The sequence below is a fragment of the Aegilops tauschii genome, chromosome 2, assembly GCF_002575655.3.
Source record: "Aegilops tauschii subsp. strangulata cultivar AL8/78 chromosome 2, Aet v6.0, whole genome shotgun sequence".
NCBI classification, from domain to species: Eukaryota; Viridiplantae; Streptophyta; class Magnoliopsida; order Poales; family Poaceae; genus Aegilops; species Aegilops tauschii.
The window spans coordinates 84563124-84577761 of NC_053036.3; the positions used below are offsets into that span (position 1 = coordinate 84563124).

Below are 14638 nucleotides of genomic sequence, written 5' to 3' on the forward strand. Positions count from 1 at the left end.
GTATATTGATGAAAACTACCATGATCTAACTATTAAAATTGTAATGTTGCTTATAGTGAAAAATATAAAAAAATCATCAGAATATATGAAACACTATTAGAACATTACAAAAATACTATCTAACAAGAAGATACAATTACAAAGTTGCCATGATTTTTACAGGGCAACATTTTTAGGATTATTTGCCATGACAAAAAATTACCATATACTGAAAAAGTAAAAAAAAACATACTACATAAATTGAAATTGCCGTGGTATAAAATTGATTAAAATGCCAAGGTGTAAAACAATGCCATGTTGCATAACATATACACAAGATAGCATGTCAAAAATTTGAATGGTGCGCAAAAATGTAATGCTACAAAATAAACTACCAATGCATATCTAATAAAATTGACATGGTCTGAATAGTAAAAGTACCATGGTCTAATGAATAAAATTGCCATGATCTGAAAAAACTTCCATGCCACGAAAATAACTAACATGGTGAAATTCAAATTTTTTTCGTGGTGTAATAATGAAATTGCCATGGTCTAAAGAATAATTTTTCTATGGTACATAACTTCAAATTGCCATGGTCTATTTTTTTTCTAAAACCATCCTCTAACTAAAAAAAATGCCATGGTACCTAAGATGAAACTACCATGTTCTAAAGTAGTAAAAATGCCATGGTCTAATTAGTCAAATAGCCATGTTGCTTATAACAAAGCTGTATATGGCACTAGCCTGAGTAAAAAAAATTATGTTATGATGATTATTTGAATAATTGCCATGATAAGCAAATTGCCATGGGAACATATAGAACATTCATGCAAATATTGTCGTGTGATTTTTTTAAAGAAAAAACAATTATACCATTTTCCCATGAAAAAACAATCAATTACTAAGGCAACGCCACGACATGGAATAGGGCCAAGGTTGGACAATCCAATTCTCGATTTAGTGGCAGTTGGTCGTGGTCTCACAAGGACTGTCCAATTCTCGATTCGGCACCAGTTCCTCCAGTGGCGGAGCTTGGAAGAAAAAGTTGGGCAGGCTAGACTAAAGAAGTTCATTTTTTAAAAAATTCTGACTGGTACGCATTAGCACACCGTATAAGGTTACAAGATAGGAGTTTTCTACTATCCTTGTTTCCTTGCTACTAAGTGTTCATGCAGTTGTGCATTTCATGACTTGCTCAGGACAAGAGTTATACAACTTTTTTCCCGGGTACTACTAACTACTAGGGCATATGAGCATGTTGGTGTAGTATATAATTAGGAGTACGGTCTACTTTTCTCACTCTGCACTTGTCCAAGATGAGAAATCCAACAACTGTCAGTGAGCTGGCGGAGCTGGTCCTCCGTCTCCCCATGCCTGCCGCTACCTGACCTTGCCGCCGACGCTTCCGACAGCCAGTATTGTGCATTAGGCCTGCTACGTGATATATACTCGTGCGAGAGCGAGACCAGGAGGCAGGCTTCGGACTTGGATCAACCGTAGGTGGACCGAGCTTCGAATAGCACGGGTAATAAAAACATGAGTGAAAAGAATCCCGAGCGGGCCATGGCCCAGTTTGGCCCTAAGGAAGTTCCGCCCTTGAGTTCCTTGATGCGGAGGTCGCCCCGGTGATTGCCCCTCCGCTTCTTTCGGCATGTCAACCCTCTGTGCTCCAAAATGTACCACCCCTATCTTAGAATCATTAAAGTCATGCAAGATAATCTTCATCCTCGTCTCGACTCTTAACCCGAAACAAGCAGGAGAAGCATCTCTGCCATATGAAAGACCTCACATCAAAGATGATGCCAACTGAAGACTGAAGAACCATAGAGCCTTCCATGGAACATAAAAAGTACACAATTGCTTCATCGGCCTTTAACATTTTTTAGAAGAAAAGAAGAGGCGGATGGGGACAAACCACCTACACAACAGCTTGCTCATTTAGAGGTCAAGATTCGTCCAACTCTACGCAATGAACATGTAGATCCACCTCTTTGGCATATGGGGGCCAAAAACGATTAGTGGAGGCAACACAAACCAATCGACATACGGGTGGAAATTAACTTCGCGACGGTGCCTCCGATAACCCTAGGCATCATACGACTGAATTGTTTAGCTGAGCATAGACAAAAATGAAAAGTTAATGTTGGAAAACCAAAAGATACATCAACCCGGGACACCGTCTCTCTACCCCCAGCCTTTCACACATCAGCTTTCCTTCACCGCTTTGGTAGGATTTACCGACACTGTTTTGAATAGCTTACATGAGTACCCCATCCTGGGACCATAAGATTGTTGGGACTTCTTTTGGCTGGCAATGCTAGGACACAATTTTCAAACAATCTGCATATCACACAGCTTAGTTACACAAGGCAAAGTGAAATATCAAAAGGATGAGTATGAGATTGGCAAACACCGGCACACCACCACCACAAGGTGCCACCCGAGCACAAAACACAGGAGCACAGCAAACACAACAGGCCATCAGAACTTCCAGACTCAAAGCGGCAAGCCGCCAGCGAGCAACGCACACCCTAGCGGTCTCGCTGATCTGGTCGTGGTTGCTCGCAGCTCTCTCCTCGCCGTCGTCCCGCTGCCACTGCCTCGCTTCGCCGGGCGGGCTTGGCGGCGTACGTGCGGCGCGCTGGGGCAGCCAGGCAAGGAGAGTGAGCCATGCCGCCCGCCGTCGCTTCGCCGTGCCGGCGCGCTGGGGCAGCGCGGGGTGAGAGGCTCGGCGGGGAAGGGAAGGAGCGGCGCCGCCGCGGCGCGCGCCTCTGTTCGGGGAAGGGGCCTGTGCGGGCCGTGTGGGCCGGGCCAAGGAAACGGCCCGCAAGCCCACCTCGCGTCCAAAGCCCGGGACGGCGGCACCTTGAAATACCTCGCGTTGGCGCCCAGCGCAACCGCCGCAACCAACAGCTTTCCTCGCCGGAGTCCCCAACAAACCAAGAATCCCTCCTCTCTCTCCACCGCGCAGCAGCCCACCCACCGCCTCTGCTCTCCGGCGCCGGTGACCCATGGACCAGTTCCACGACGGGCACCACGTGCGGCTGCGGAGCCGCGTGCACCGCACCCGCACCTACCTCCACGCCGCCGCCGACGGGGAGAGCGTCACCCTCAGCCAGGTCCGGGCCTCCATGAACGCGGCGTGGGCGGTGCACATTTACAACCGCGCCGACGGCGACGGCGAGGGCTTCTACGACGACGACGGCCCGTACCTGCTCCTCCACAGCGCCGCCTACGGCCGCTACCTCGGCGCCACGGACGTGCCGGCGCGGCGAGGCCACCACGGATTCCGCGCGGAGCTGCGCGACTACGACCAGCCGGAGGTGGGGGCCATCATGTGGCGGGCCGTCGGGTCGGGCTTCGCGGGCAACGTCGTCCTGCTCCACCACGCGGGCGGCCGCTTCCTCCGCGCCAACGGCAGGTACCTTCCCTGGAACGCCGGCGTCAGCCTCGACGACGACGTTAACTCCATGATGCACTGGGTCGTCGAGCCCATCCCCGCTAGAGAGGCTGGCATGCCTGCCATTCCTGGCCCGCTTCCGGTGAGTTCGATCAATCGCCATGACCCGCTTCTTGAATTGCTTTCGGCGATTGCGAATTGTGCTGGTTTCAGGCTTTCAGCTGCAGTTCTCTTCTTGCCAAATTTGTGAGAGCAGTTCTTGATTTCCCGAACATAACCATGGTTGATGGTTCAACTGCAGAATCGCCCAGGAATGAGATTCCTCTCCAACATATTCATGCACCGGGGGCCGGGACAGCAGGTCGGGGGCGTCGAGCCCATCCAGGGAGAGTCGGGCATGCCTGGCCGTCCTTCGGTGAGCTCGCCATGACCCCCTTCTTAATTCTCCTATCGATTGAGCGAATTGGCTTATTCGGCGTCGTTCATTAGAATTGCAGTTCTGTTCTTACCAAATTTTCGAGCAGTTCTTGATCTCCCGAAAATAACCATGGTTCTCTGCGATTCAACTGCAGACTCTCCCAAGATTCCTCTCCAACATGTTCACGGAGCCGGGACGGCGGATCCGGTACACTCCGACGCTCGGCGGGGACTACCCCGAGGACAGCGCCGGCTGGGGCGAGTTCTGGTTCAGGGGGAGGTCCGTGTTCCGTCTGAGGGACCAGGTGGTGATGCGCACCAGCATCAACCTGTACTACCAGAACATCGCCATGTGCGTACGAGCGGGCCGCTATGGGAGGCTGACCCCGCTCGTCGTCGACCTGCCCCACGGCGGCTACGGCGAGACCCTCGAGATTGTCATCCTCGAGGACGAGACTCGTGGTGAGAGCCTCTCTCCATGCCCCAACTTCCTAAGTATCTACTCTCGGTGGCAACAAATGAATTTGTTATCCATGATCAATGATGTTTTGGGTTTTATTTTGGTGGGGTGCTAATCTGCTTGTGCTTGAAACAGTTTACTGAAAGTGTTGTCGTCTGAAAAAACAATAATCTGAAACTGTTGTGGTCTAAAACTGTTAGGTGTTGCGAATTGTCTGCAGCTGTTGTAATCTGTTAATGGAACTTAAAACTCCAAATCAGTAGATTCATCTCTTTTCAGGCTTAACAGAGAGGATGGTGGGATATCCATTCGATTTAGCCCATTTTACTTGCGTTGAATAATATGTGAGCAAAATTCAGGTTCCTAAATAATAAATTAAATCTTATTTCTGCACATGAGCTGCAATTTTGGTCTTTCTTATTTTGCAAGGCTCTGAGATTTAAATTGTTCGTCTGCTTTCCTGCTTATTATAGAAATGTAGTTTTGTTCTTGAATCTGTTAGCAACAACACATGAACATGATGTTTGTGGTCTTACTTTAGTGGAGTGCTAATCTGATCGTGCTTGGAAAAATGATATTATGATTCATTTTGGTAGGACTTGAGAGCTGTCTGGAACTGTTGTAATCTTATAGAGAAGTAAGAGTAATTGGATGTAAATGGTAGGTGGCATGTGGACTTATCACTATGTACACATGGTAAAAGATGGACTGAAGCTAGTTGAACATTTCTGTCCTTGATTCAGAAGATTCAGTTTGTCCATTTCGTAACATTTGCCGCTAGTAGAAATTATGCAAGTTATAGGCCAAATCAAGTTCAGTCATCTTACTCACCGTTGCAGAGAAGATACTGATTTTCATATCGTTAATGAAACTCAGGTAGTGTCTTTCAGTACTACATAAAAGCTTAGTTCCTTGCACATTATATTGCTTCAGGTTTTGCCTTCTTGATCATGTTATTGATTATTGGCGTCCCGCCTAACTGGCTCATAAATCCTGCTATTTCAGCCTACGATGATCTGCGGCACCCAGATATCGACGCGGAGTAGAGGAAGATCAGAGCCGGTGTCCTGACAGTTCACAAGTTTCTCCACCTCAGAATACGATGGCAGCAGAACTGGACGCCTACTTTTGCCTACAGATAGATATAGATTCAGAAACTCAGCAGCTCCCGTGTTCACGGTTCTATGAATCAGAACTACTGAAAGCGTTGGGTCCAATGGCTGAGCATTATTGTAGTGATACTGAATGTAGTAGCTCTTCTGACATTCATCCCTGCGATGTGTTTGCCATGACTTCGTAGACAATGCATTTCACTGTAGGGTTCTCACAATGAGTTGATGATCCTACAATTTTTTGGATCATGCATTTCGTGTAACTGGAAAATGCAGTGGTTTATGCAATGAGCTTCATTCCTTTTCGACTATGCACTTCGCGTATAGCTGGAGAATGCAGTGGGTTCTTCCTGTGCGCTGTTGATCATGTTTTTAGTTATTCTGTTTTGTGCGTTTTTAGAATGCTGGCCTGCACATACCAGGAAGAACTGTGGCCATGAGTAAAGCGAAAAGGTCTAATGATAGAATCCTATGAAGCTTTACATTTTGTAACATGTTAAAAAGGAGGGAGTATCATCTACTCCCCCCGTTCCAAAATACTTGTCGTGGTTACAAATTTGTACTAAAACCACGACAAGTATTTTGGAACGGAGGGAGTATTTATGTTATCTCTCCTTTGTGCAGATGGTTTCCAAACATATATGCAGTGACGGATTCAGTGGGGGTACCGTGGGTGCCCTGGCACCCCCTCTGAAAATACAAACCTTTTTTATCTAGTACTAGTTAGTCTAATCCTTTGTGTATTGTAGAGTAAGAAAGATACTCTGACAATTTTTTATGGTTATACATGTCCTTTCTATTGTGCGTGATAAGGTTGGCACCCCTTTGGTCAAGCTCTGGGTCCTCAAATTTGATACTCAAAGTGGATTAATTTTGAAATAATCATCCGCCAAGTTGCACATTAGAGCAGCTCTAGTCGAATCCTCAAAAGGCCTTAACTCCTCAAAAGATTCCCTTTTAAGGAGTTAAACGGGACCTAGCTGAACCCTTAAAACATTTAACTCCTCAAAAATTTGAGGAGAAGTGCCTCTCTCCCTCCTCAAATTTGAGCAGCCGAAGGGAGTTCCCAGCAAAACATTCCTTCACCCAGCTCCTCTCTGTCTCGGCCCTCGTCCACGCCGGCATCACCCTCCACCGACGTCCTCCTCTCTGGTGATGCCTAGAGCTCCACGTCGTGAGGAGCGTCCATCCCCACCCTCTCCACCAACCGACAGCTTGTCCTCTCCTTCGGCTCCGGTGGCTTCCTCTTGGCTACTGGTGGTGGCTGTCCCGTGTGGTTATGGCCATGGCCCGATGCGGATTCACTAGTAGAAAAAGGGTCTAATGTTCAGCTCATTAGTCCCGGTTTGTATTTGAGCCGGCACTAATGAGCCGGTACTAAAGAGGTGGTGGTCTTTAGTACGGGTTGGTGGCTCCAACCGGTACTAAAGACCCCCCCCCCTTTAGTACGGGTTCGTGCCACCAACCGGTACTAAAGGGGTGCGCTGCCACCCGCCGTGCACAATGTTTAGTCCCACCTCGCTAGTTGAGAGGAGCTCGCACCGGTTTATAAGCGCCCCCCCCCCCCCCCCCCCCCGCGCAGTTACCGTGTCGAGCTCCTTTTTAAGCAGGCCTTTGTGGGCGTATTGCAAGTCTTCTGCCCTGTGGGGCCTACTGGGCCGTACGGGCCTGCATCCTGGCCCAACTAGAGGTTGGGTTTCTAGTCGTATGCAGGCCGTGCCGGCCCAGTAGGTGGGCTGTTTTTTCTTTATTTCAAAAAAAAAATCAAAAAATCCTTTAGTACCGGTTGGTGAGGGCTCCCCTCCCCCGGCGCTGGCTCGTGCCACGTGGTGGCCCTTTAGCGGCGGTTCGTGTAGAACCGGTACTAAAGGGGGGGGGTACCTTTAGTCCCCACCCTTTAGTGCCGGTTACAGAACCGGCACTAAAGGGCCTTACGAACCGGTGCTATAGCCCGGTTCTGCACTAGTGATTCGATGACCTAGAGGCCGGTGGCGGTTCCAGTCGTCTGGTAGATGGGCGTGGCTTTGCTACTGTGGGTGCTCGGGTGCCTGTTGGGCCCTTGGTCTGGATCTGGAGGGGCCATATCTGGAGCCTCCGACGATGGCCGGGTAGGTGGGGGCGGTTGCTGGGTTGCCGGAGAGGGGCTCCCCACTCTTGTGGTGTGCTCCTCACTTGCTAGGTTTTGTTGTTGGGCTTGTGAGGTTTTCTTGAAATGGCGTGCTCAACGCTTCCCTCGACAACCATGATGTCGCATGTCGGTGCCTACGGAGGAGGGGACACCAACGGAAGTTGCGCAAGGCCTTGGCTGCTGTGGAAAACGATGACGTCCATGGGCGTTGTTCTCCTCCTAGAGGTGTTGCTTCCATGCACTTCTTCTCTAGGTCTTCCTACAACCTTGCCTTCATTGGGGTCGCCCTTCCTTGGTGCCCTCTGTGGTGTCCTTGTGAGTGCAACAATGCGAAGGTTCACTCTACGGCCCTCGTGATGCCCTGGGTTTACCTTTTGTCTGAAACTGAAAACTTGTTTAACAGACTCGTTGACATATTTCAGGAGGCATCTACTTCATTTCATGTATAGGGAGTAGTCTGTGCAGCACTATCGGGCACACACAACAACTTATTTGTAGCAGTAATGCAATTTTAGTATCTTTTTGTGTCGTTTTAATCAGTTCGTAGATGTTCTTCCTGTCTGGAACCAAAAAATTATTTAAATAGACTTGTTGACATCTTCAAGGAGGCTTTTCCTTCGTTTCATGCTTCAGGATTGGTCTATGCAACATTATTCGCCTCCTACAACAATTTATATGTAGGAATCATGTGTTCTTGGAATCTTTTAGACGGCATGCCTTCTGGTTGGGAAGGCCATCTCGAAACCAGGGAGTTGCTAGGATTGTTGCCATGCCACAAGGGTCGCTGGAGGTTCCATCCACTTGCCAAGGTCTATTGATGTGACCGACTACGGGCTATGATGGTCTCCAGGGTTGGAGGTTGGGACATGAGGGAAAGCCTTGCATGGCCTTGCTCATATGACCACGGCGACTATGTCCGTGGATGCCGTTCTTCTTCTTGAAGACGTCGTTTTATCCGCCTCTCCTCAATTGCTGCTTTTTTGTACCACCCGACCCGTCGGTGGACCGCAATAGCCGGTGAACGTTCGCTGGAAAGGATGACATTTGCGAAAGTTTTTGCTGGTGGTTTCTTCATATGACATTTTCTTTAGAATAGCATGACAATTTTTTCAGAGAAAGGCATTTTTCTCCAGAGGAAGGCATTTTTCTTCACGTTTGATCTCATTGTCGCAACTAAAACTCACAGAAAAATGCGTTCACTTGCCTTTCTCCTTTCAAGAAACGTTCGCCGGTTAGTAATTCTGGTTTTTGTCTAGTCTTTTTTGTGCGGGGCGAGAGCCTTCTTCTATATTAATATAGAGTATTTTCATACATTCTCCAATTTTCATTGGCGGTGTGCATACTTTTGCCTATGATACTGGTTGCAAACATTAGTCTAGCGCCATCGCAAAATAACAATAATAAAATCATTAGTCTAGCTAGCTCAACGATGTCAGAAAAGAACTTGATTGCCTCAAGGAACAAAAAGTAGCAAAAAGTCGTAGAGTGAGGCGTTTTAGCTCTCGGCCTCCATGGAGGCCGTTTTTCTGAAAACTTAAAAATTCAAACTTTCCAGTTTCAATAAATCTGATAAAAAATTGTACAACTAAACAAGGATGTTATGCCCATGTGTGTAAACTTGAAATGCGATTTGTATAAAATGACAAATTCATGGCTTGGAAGGATGAACAGTAGCATGTGTTAAAAAGCTCCAGATTTGTCTTTTTTGCACAACCCTCATTTCAACGTATTTTGTCCTAAAAATTTACACACTTGTGCATTATGCCTCCATGTATATCTATATTTGTTTTCAGAATTTTTTGAAATGTAAAAATGTGAATTTTGATTTCTTCAAAAAACGGCCTCATTGGAGCTCGGTCTCCAAAAGGGATTTTCGAAAGTCGTAGTGTCGTACTATTATTAATCAATGCAAAATCTATTATAGTATATATTTCGAAACTCAAAATTTATTAAATCTTACAAGTTGTGTGCGATTGCATTCACACTCGTAAAAAGAAAGACCGAAAGACTGCACACTGTTGCTAATCACTACCCTAGCCCGCACGTATTCCGGCATTTTGACCAGATTGGACCGTTCCGGGGGCTGCCGCCGCTCTTGAATCTCCGCCGCCCGCGTACTCGCTCCCCGGCACCCAGGAAACGGCCATGCCGACGACCCCAGAGGGCGGCCCCGCCGCGCGCGTGGAGCTGGAGCTCCCGCTCGGCGCGGCGCCGTTCGACCTGGAGGCGGCCGTGTGCAGCCACGGGCTGTTCATGATGGCGCCCAACCGCTGGGACCCGGCCTCCCGCGCGCTCCTCCGCCCGCTCCGCCTCGCCTCCGACCGCTCCAGGTCCCTGCTCGCCCGCGTCTCCCGCCACCCCGCGCGCCCCTCCCGCGCCCTCCTCGTCTCCGTCCTCGGCGCCGACGCTCTCTCCCCGCTCGACCAGGACTGCATCCTCGTAAGCAGGCGCCTTCGTCGGACCCGGAGAAGAAAAGAAGCTCGCCGTTGGCTGATGGATTCTTGGTTTTCCGTTGGCAGGAGCAAGTGCGGCGGATGCTGCGGCTGTCGGAGGAGGACGGCAGGGTGGTGGCGGAGTTCCAGGCGATGCACGCCGCCGCGAGGGAGGCGGGGTTCGGCCGCATCTTCCGCTCCCCCACCCTGTTCGAGGACATGGTCAAGTGCATCCTCCTCTGCAATTGCCAGTACGTCCCAGTCTTGATTTCCCTCTGCTTTCCTCTGTATGTATAACTGAGCATCTGAATTCAGAAGTGCACAGTTTTACAGTATCTTTAACTGCATTTGCAAAATACGTATCTTATATTGCCATGTTATTGCCCTGCAGATGGACAAGAACATTGTCGATGGCCACTGCGCTGTGCGAGCTTCAGTTGGAGCTGAAATGTTCAGCTGGTACTGAAGATCTTCAGTTAAGGACACCTCCAATCAGGGAGCATAAAAGGAAGCGCAGCAAGAATCAGAACGTCCGTGTCAAGCTAGAAAAAAAGTTTACCGAGTTGGAGTGCTTGGAGGATCCAAGAGTAGAAACTGCGCAGGATACAAGAGTGGCAACTGGTACTAGCGATGTCATAACACATTTGGAAGCAGATGAAAAATTGGCTAGCTTGCCTCAAGTTGCGCCTGAAACAGGCAGTGTATGTCAGTCATTTGATTCTTCAGAGCTCAGCTTGGAAGGTTGCATTGGAGATTTCCCTACTCCAGAAGAATTGGCGAATCTTGATGAAGACTTCTTAGCGAAGCGCTGTGGCCTTGGATATCGAGCGGAGCGGATTGTATTGCTTGCACGCAGCATTGTGGAAGGAAAGGTATGCCCACAAAATCTTGAAGAAATGCAGAAAATGTCTTTACCAGCTACAGAAGAGCTATCTACTATCCCGTCTACCTATGAAAGACTGAATAACGAGTTAACCACTATCTCCGGATTCGGCCCTTTCACTCGTGCCAATGTGCTCATGTGCATGGGATTTTTCCACATGATCCCAGCTGATACTGAGACAATTAGGCATTTAAAGCAGGTATTTTCCCCTCTACATCCTTGATTTAGTGTTCATGGTGTTTCACTGTTTCAGTATGTCATTTCTGTATGGAATTTCTTGCAGTGTCATGAAATTGCAAGCACCATCAAATCTGTTCATATGGAATTGGATAAAATCTACGGCGAGTATGCTCCATTTCAGTTCTTAGCATACTGGTATGTATTTTTTTTGACACTGGTATTTAGTATATCATCCTTTTGACATGCTGACACTGTTCCTTGATTTTTTTTATTTGATACAGGTTCGAGCTATGGGGCTTCTATGACAAGCAATTTGGGAAGATCACTGAGATGGATCCGTCCACATATAGGCTATTTACTGCAAGCGCTTTAAAGAAGCAACATCGGTTAGATAGGAAATAGAGCCTTTTTTTCGTTTGTGCAAGGGCCCCTGCCAAAATCAACTTACAACATAGAGGAATTTTGGGATTGTTGTGGTTGCTGCCTGTTCTAGTAAGCAGAAAGTCTGTAGCCTATTTTCCCCTTCATGAATGCATCTCATATTTTAGAGGAACAGAGTCCTGCAAGTTTTTAGTTTGTAGCATTCCAGACTGAGCTAATGTGTTATCAGCTACTTCAATTAATTTAGTGCTCAACTTTAAACATCTTGCACGAAGACTGCAGAGCGCAATTTGTTGAAATGATTGATGAGATAACATTTGAGCAAAAAAAACGTAAAAGGTCTATCATTAACAACAGATTGATGAAAGCAAGAAAAGAAACAGATATGAACCCTTGTAAGGTAATCTATAATACTTTATTGCCATCAGGAAGTATCATATTGGCATACATTGTGAGGCACAGTACATTTATCAATCAGGTGATTTCTGATAGGACATAGGAGTATTCTACATGGTTTGTGTTCTGAACATTACTCAAGGAATAAGCTCTGCTTTTGATTATGGAAGAACTTGTGCATTAAGATTTAAAGGCACAAAAAAAATTGATCTGCATTCTTGCGGTGAACATCATTACAACTTTACAAGGCTTCGGAACTTCCAATCCTTCTTTGGAACAGAATGGATCCAATCAGTACAGCAAGTCCGGTTATTGCAATTGTGAGGAACAGTTGCTTGTGATTTAAACCAAAAGCTGGGCGTACTTGCTTGTGACAACCACCCTCTTCTTTTTCCAGCATGGATCTGTCACAAGAATTTGAATTATATCAGAAGGCAGGCTCAAATTGAATTAGCTGTGACAATAGAAATACACTTCTATTGTCACAGCTAATAGATTTAAACGATAGGCTGAGGCACTGTATTAAAGGATTTTTATCTAAAAACTGCAACTGAAGATGCTAAGCAGCACTGTTCTAACTGAGATATATAGCCGGCTTATCTTTGTCTAAAAATTGCAACTGAAAATGCTAAGCAGCATTGTTCTAACTGAAACTTATACTGAATCATGTCTACATAAACAAGTCACATGCATCAATATAAGGTTCCATGTTTTTACCTTGAAGATTCTGCAGCGGCATTTGTTTTTGAATGGAGTAGGAGCTCGTGTCCAATCCATTCTCGAAGTCTGATGTCCTTGTTGCAAGGTTGACAATATTTTGTTCGATTTCCACATACATCCTGTATGTAGCATAACTCATATAGTTAGACAGAGACGCGGCTTTTTTGCTCCTAGGTGCATATGCACCCATTGTCGAAACAATGGGTGCATATGCACGTAGGAGCAAAAGGGAATTTTTCAACTTTTCAAAATGTGTGTTTTCGACAATGGGTGCATATGCACCTAGGAGCAAAAAAGCCGCGTCCTGTCTGGAGATGGACTATATATGCGTGGCTTAATGTTTTTAGGAAAAGAATGTTGTCCAGTTTCCAGAGTAATAACTTAACATGATGAATACATTCATACCTGATGCTCAAAAATGTCAGCTGCGGGTAGTTCGAACTTGCAATATTGGCACGCAAGCATCCTTTGTGGGCACTGTAAGCGTTTATGAAGATCCCACAGCTCATGCTCCACAGTTTGTTCGCAGCGTGGGCAATTCACCTGTATCCGTAAATAAGAATCTGATTAGCGGTGTTGCGATTAGTAATACCGAAAGTAGACAAATCCAGTAAGATGTTTATCTGTTGCCATCTTTTTAATCTATCCAGTGGTTATATGAATGAATGTTTTCCACGCAAGCATAAGACACTGACATGATGATCAAATCACAGAGTCTTTTGCTGTCACGCAGGTTATTTGGTTACCGTAGTGCTGCGGTTATATTATGTCAGAACGATCTTAGCTGTAATGTGGGTTTATGTGATGAATTTATGCAAGATATTTGGTTGAGCAGCATCACAGGCTATGCGAAGAACAGCATGAATACATTCTGGATAGGGTTATAATTTGGAGACGTACCGGAGCATGGTTATCATCATAGTGCTGATCCATGTGCTTCCTTGGGACCATATCTCCACAATGCTCACACTTCAAGTGAAGGTTGCGAGCGCAGTGTGCAGAATGCAGCGCGATGTTTGGAGACGGAATCTCTCGGTTACTGAAGAAAATTCGCAGAGAAGTATGGTCAGTAATCCACAAGCATAAGACATGCATCCAAGCACTATCTGTATAAGCAGTGTGTGCGGTGCGACTACTCACTGATGAATTGCCATCGCAAAGAGGGGGGAAAAGGCTACTGACTGATGAACTACTGCAGTAAAAATATTGCCGGACGGAAAGAGGAAAGCAGTACTACTACTGTTTGGCAACTAAGAGACAGACTAGCGACGGCGCCGCCAGAGACCGGAAAGGAAGGTTACCAGTGCGCGCAGGTGGAGGTGGCGACGGCGGGATCGGCGGAGTCGGCAGCGGTGACGGCGGCGGCGGCCATGGCGTGCGAGTCCTGACGGATGACCACTGCAACCCCCCGCCGAGATCCGAGTCGCCGGTCGAATTGGAACCTCGCCGAATCAGGGGGTCCTCGTTGGGATGGAGGCGAGAAGAGCAGCGGGGTTGGAGGAGGAGATATCGAGGGGGCTCGTGGTGAGGTGAGGTGGTGTGACCGTCAGACCGTGTCGGAGCCGGGGGCTGTGGGGAATCGGACTTCAGCGCGGCGACGGGAGCGGTAGTTTCACCGGCGTACCGGTCGGCCAGGCCCACCTGTCTGTCCTGATAGATGCTCCGCCATCCAACCGTGCTCGTATCCGTGTGATAACAAATTTGAACAAAAACATTTGTCGCTTGGACTAGTGTGAGTGCTTGAGAAAAAGAATGTAGCATTTGAAGAAAAAAGAATAAAACAATATTGATTCCGTCACTGTGACTTGAAAAAACTAGTGCCTCCTCACCTAAAAAAAGAGTGTAGCATTTGAAGAAAAAAAAATAAAGCATGACAAACATATTTGACGCCTATAGCACCAAATACAGTTGAATTTGCTTTATTAGGCGTACTAGTAAGCTTGCACGTGCACGTCTTGACTAATACACAAATAATACAATGAGCAAACCAACTGGTGAGACATCAATTTTATTTTCTGAGAAGCACCACTCCCAATCACGCACACATAAGTGAACCATGAAAAACATGCATTCAAGATCACTAACATGTAATACTGCTTGAAGATTAATAAAGCCACCATACACGGTTCATTATCCATGGAAAGCTA

The 14638-nt window shown here is 47.0% G+C and overlaps 3 protein-coding genes across 3 annotated transcripts; 2 read left to right on the forward strand and 1 right to left on the reverse strand.

The window, feature by feature from the left end:
* The first annotated feature begins 2396 nt into the window (after positions 1-2396).
* LOC109773194 (uncharacterized) lies at positions 2397-5682 on the forward strand. Its single transcript, XM_020331890.4, has 4 exons — positions 2397-3524; positions 3684-3797; positions 3955-4261; positions 5265-5682. The coding sequence occupies exons 1-4, from the start codon at positions 2994-2996 to the stop codon at positions 5303-5305; spliced, it is 993 nt and encodes a 330-aa protein (XP_020187479.1). The 5' UTR covers positions 2397-2993; the 3' UTR covers positions 5306-5682.
* A 3864-nt stretch (positions 5683-9546) lies between these two features.
* Positions 9547-11636, forward strand: LOC109773193 (uncharacterized). Its single transcript, XM_020331889.3, has 5 exons — positions 9547-9938; positions 10019-10182; positions 10323-11013; positions 11098-11189; positions 11276-11636. The coding sequence occupies exons 1-5, from the start codon at positions 9645-9647 to the stop codon at positions 11394-11396; spliced, it is 1362 nt and encodes a 453-aa protein (XP_020187478.1). The 5' UTR covers positions 9547-9644; the 3' UTR covers positions 11397-11636.
* Positions 11637-11768: 132 nt separating this feature from the next.
* Positions 11769-14166, reverse strand: LOC109773195 (uncharacterized). Its single transcript, XM_020331891.4, has 5 exons — positions 13793-14166; positions 13392-13530; positions 12897-13034; positions 12489-12610; positions 11769-12175 (listed from the first exon to the last, which is right to left on the reverse strand). The coding sequence occupies exons 1-5, from the start codon at positions 13861-13863 to the stop codon at positions 12013-12015; spliced, it is 633 nt and encodes a 210-aa protein (XP_020187480.1). The 5' UTR covers positions 13864-14166; the 3' UTR covers positions 11769-12012.
* Positions 14167-14638: the final 472 nt, after the last annotated feature.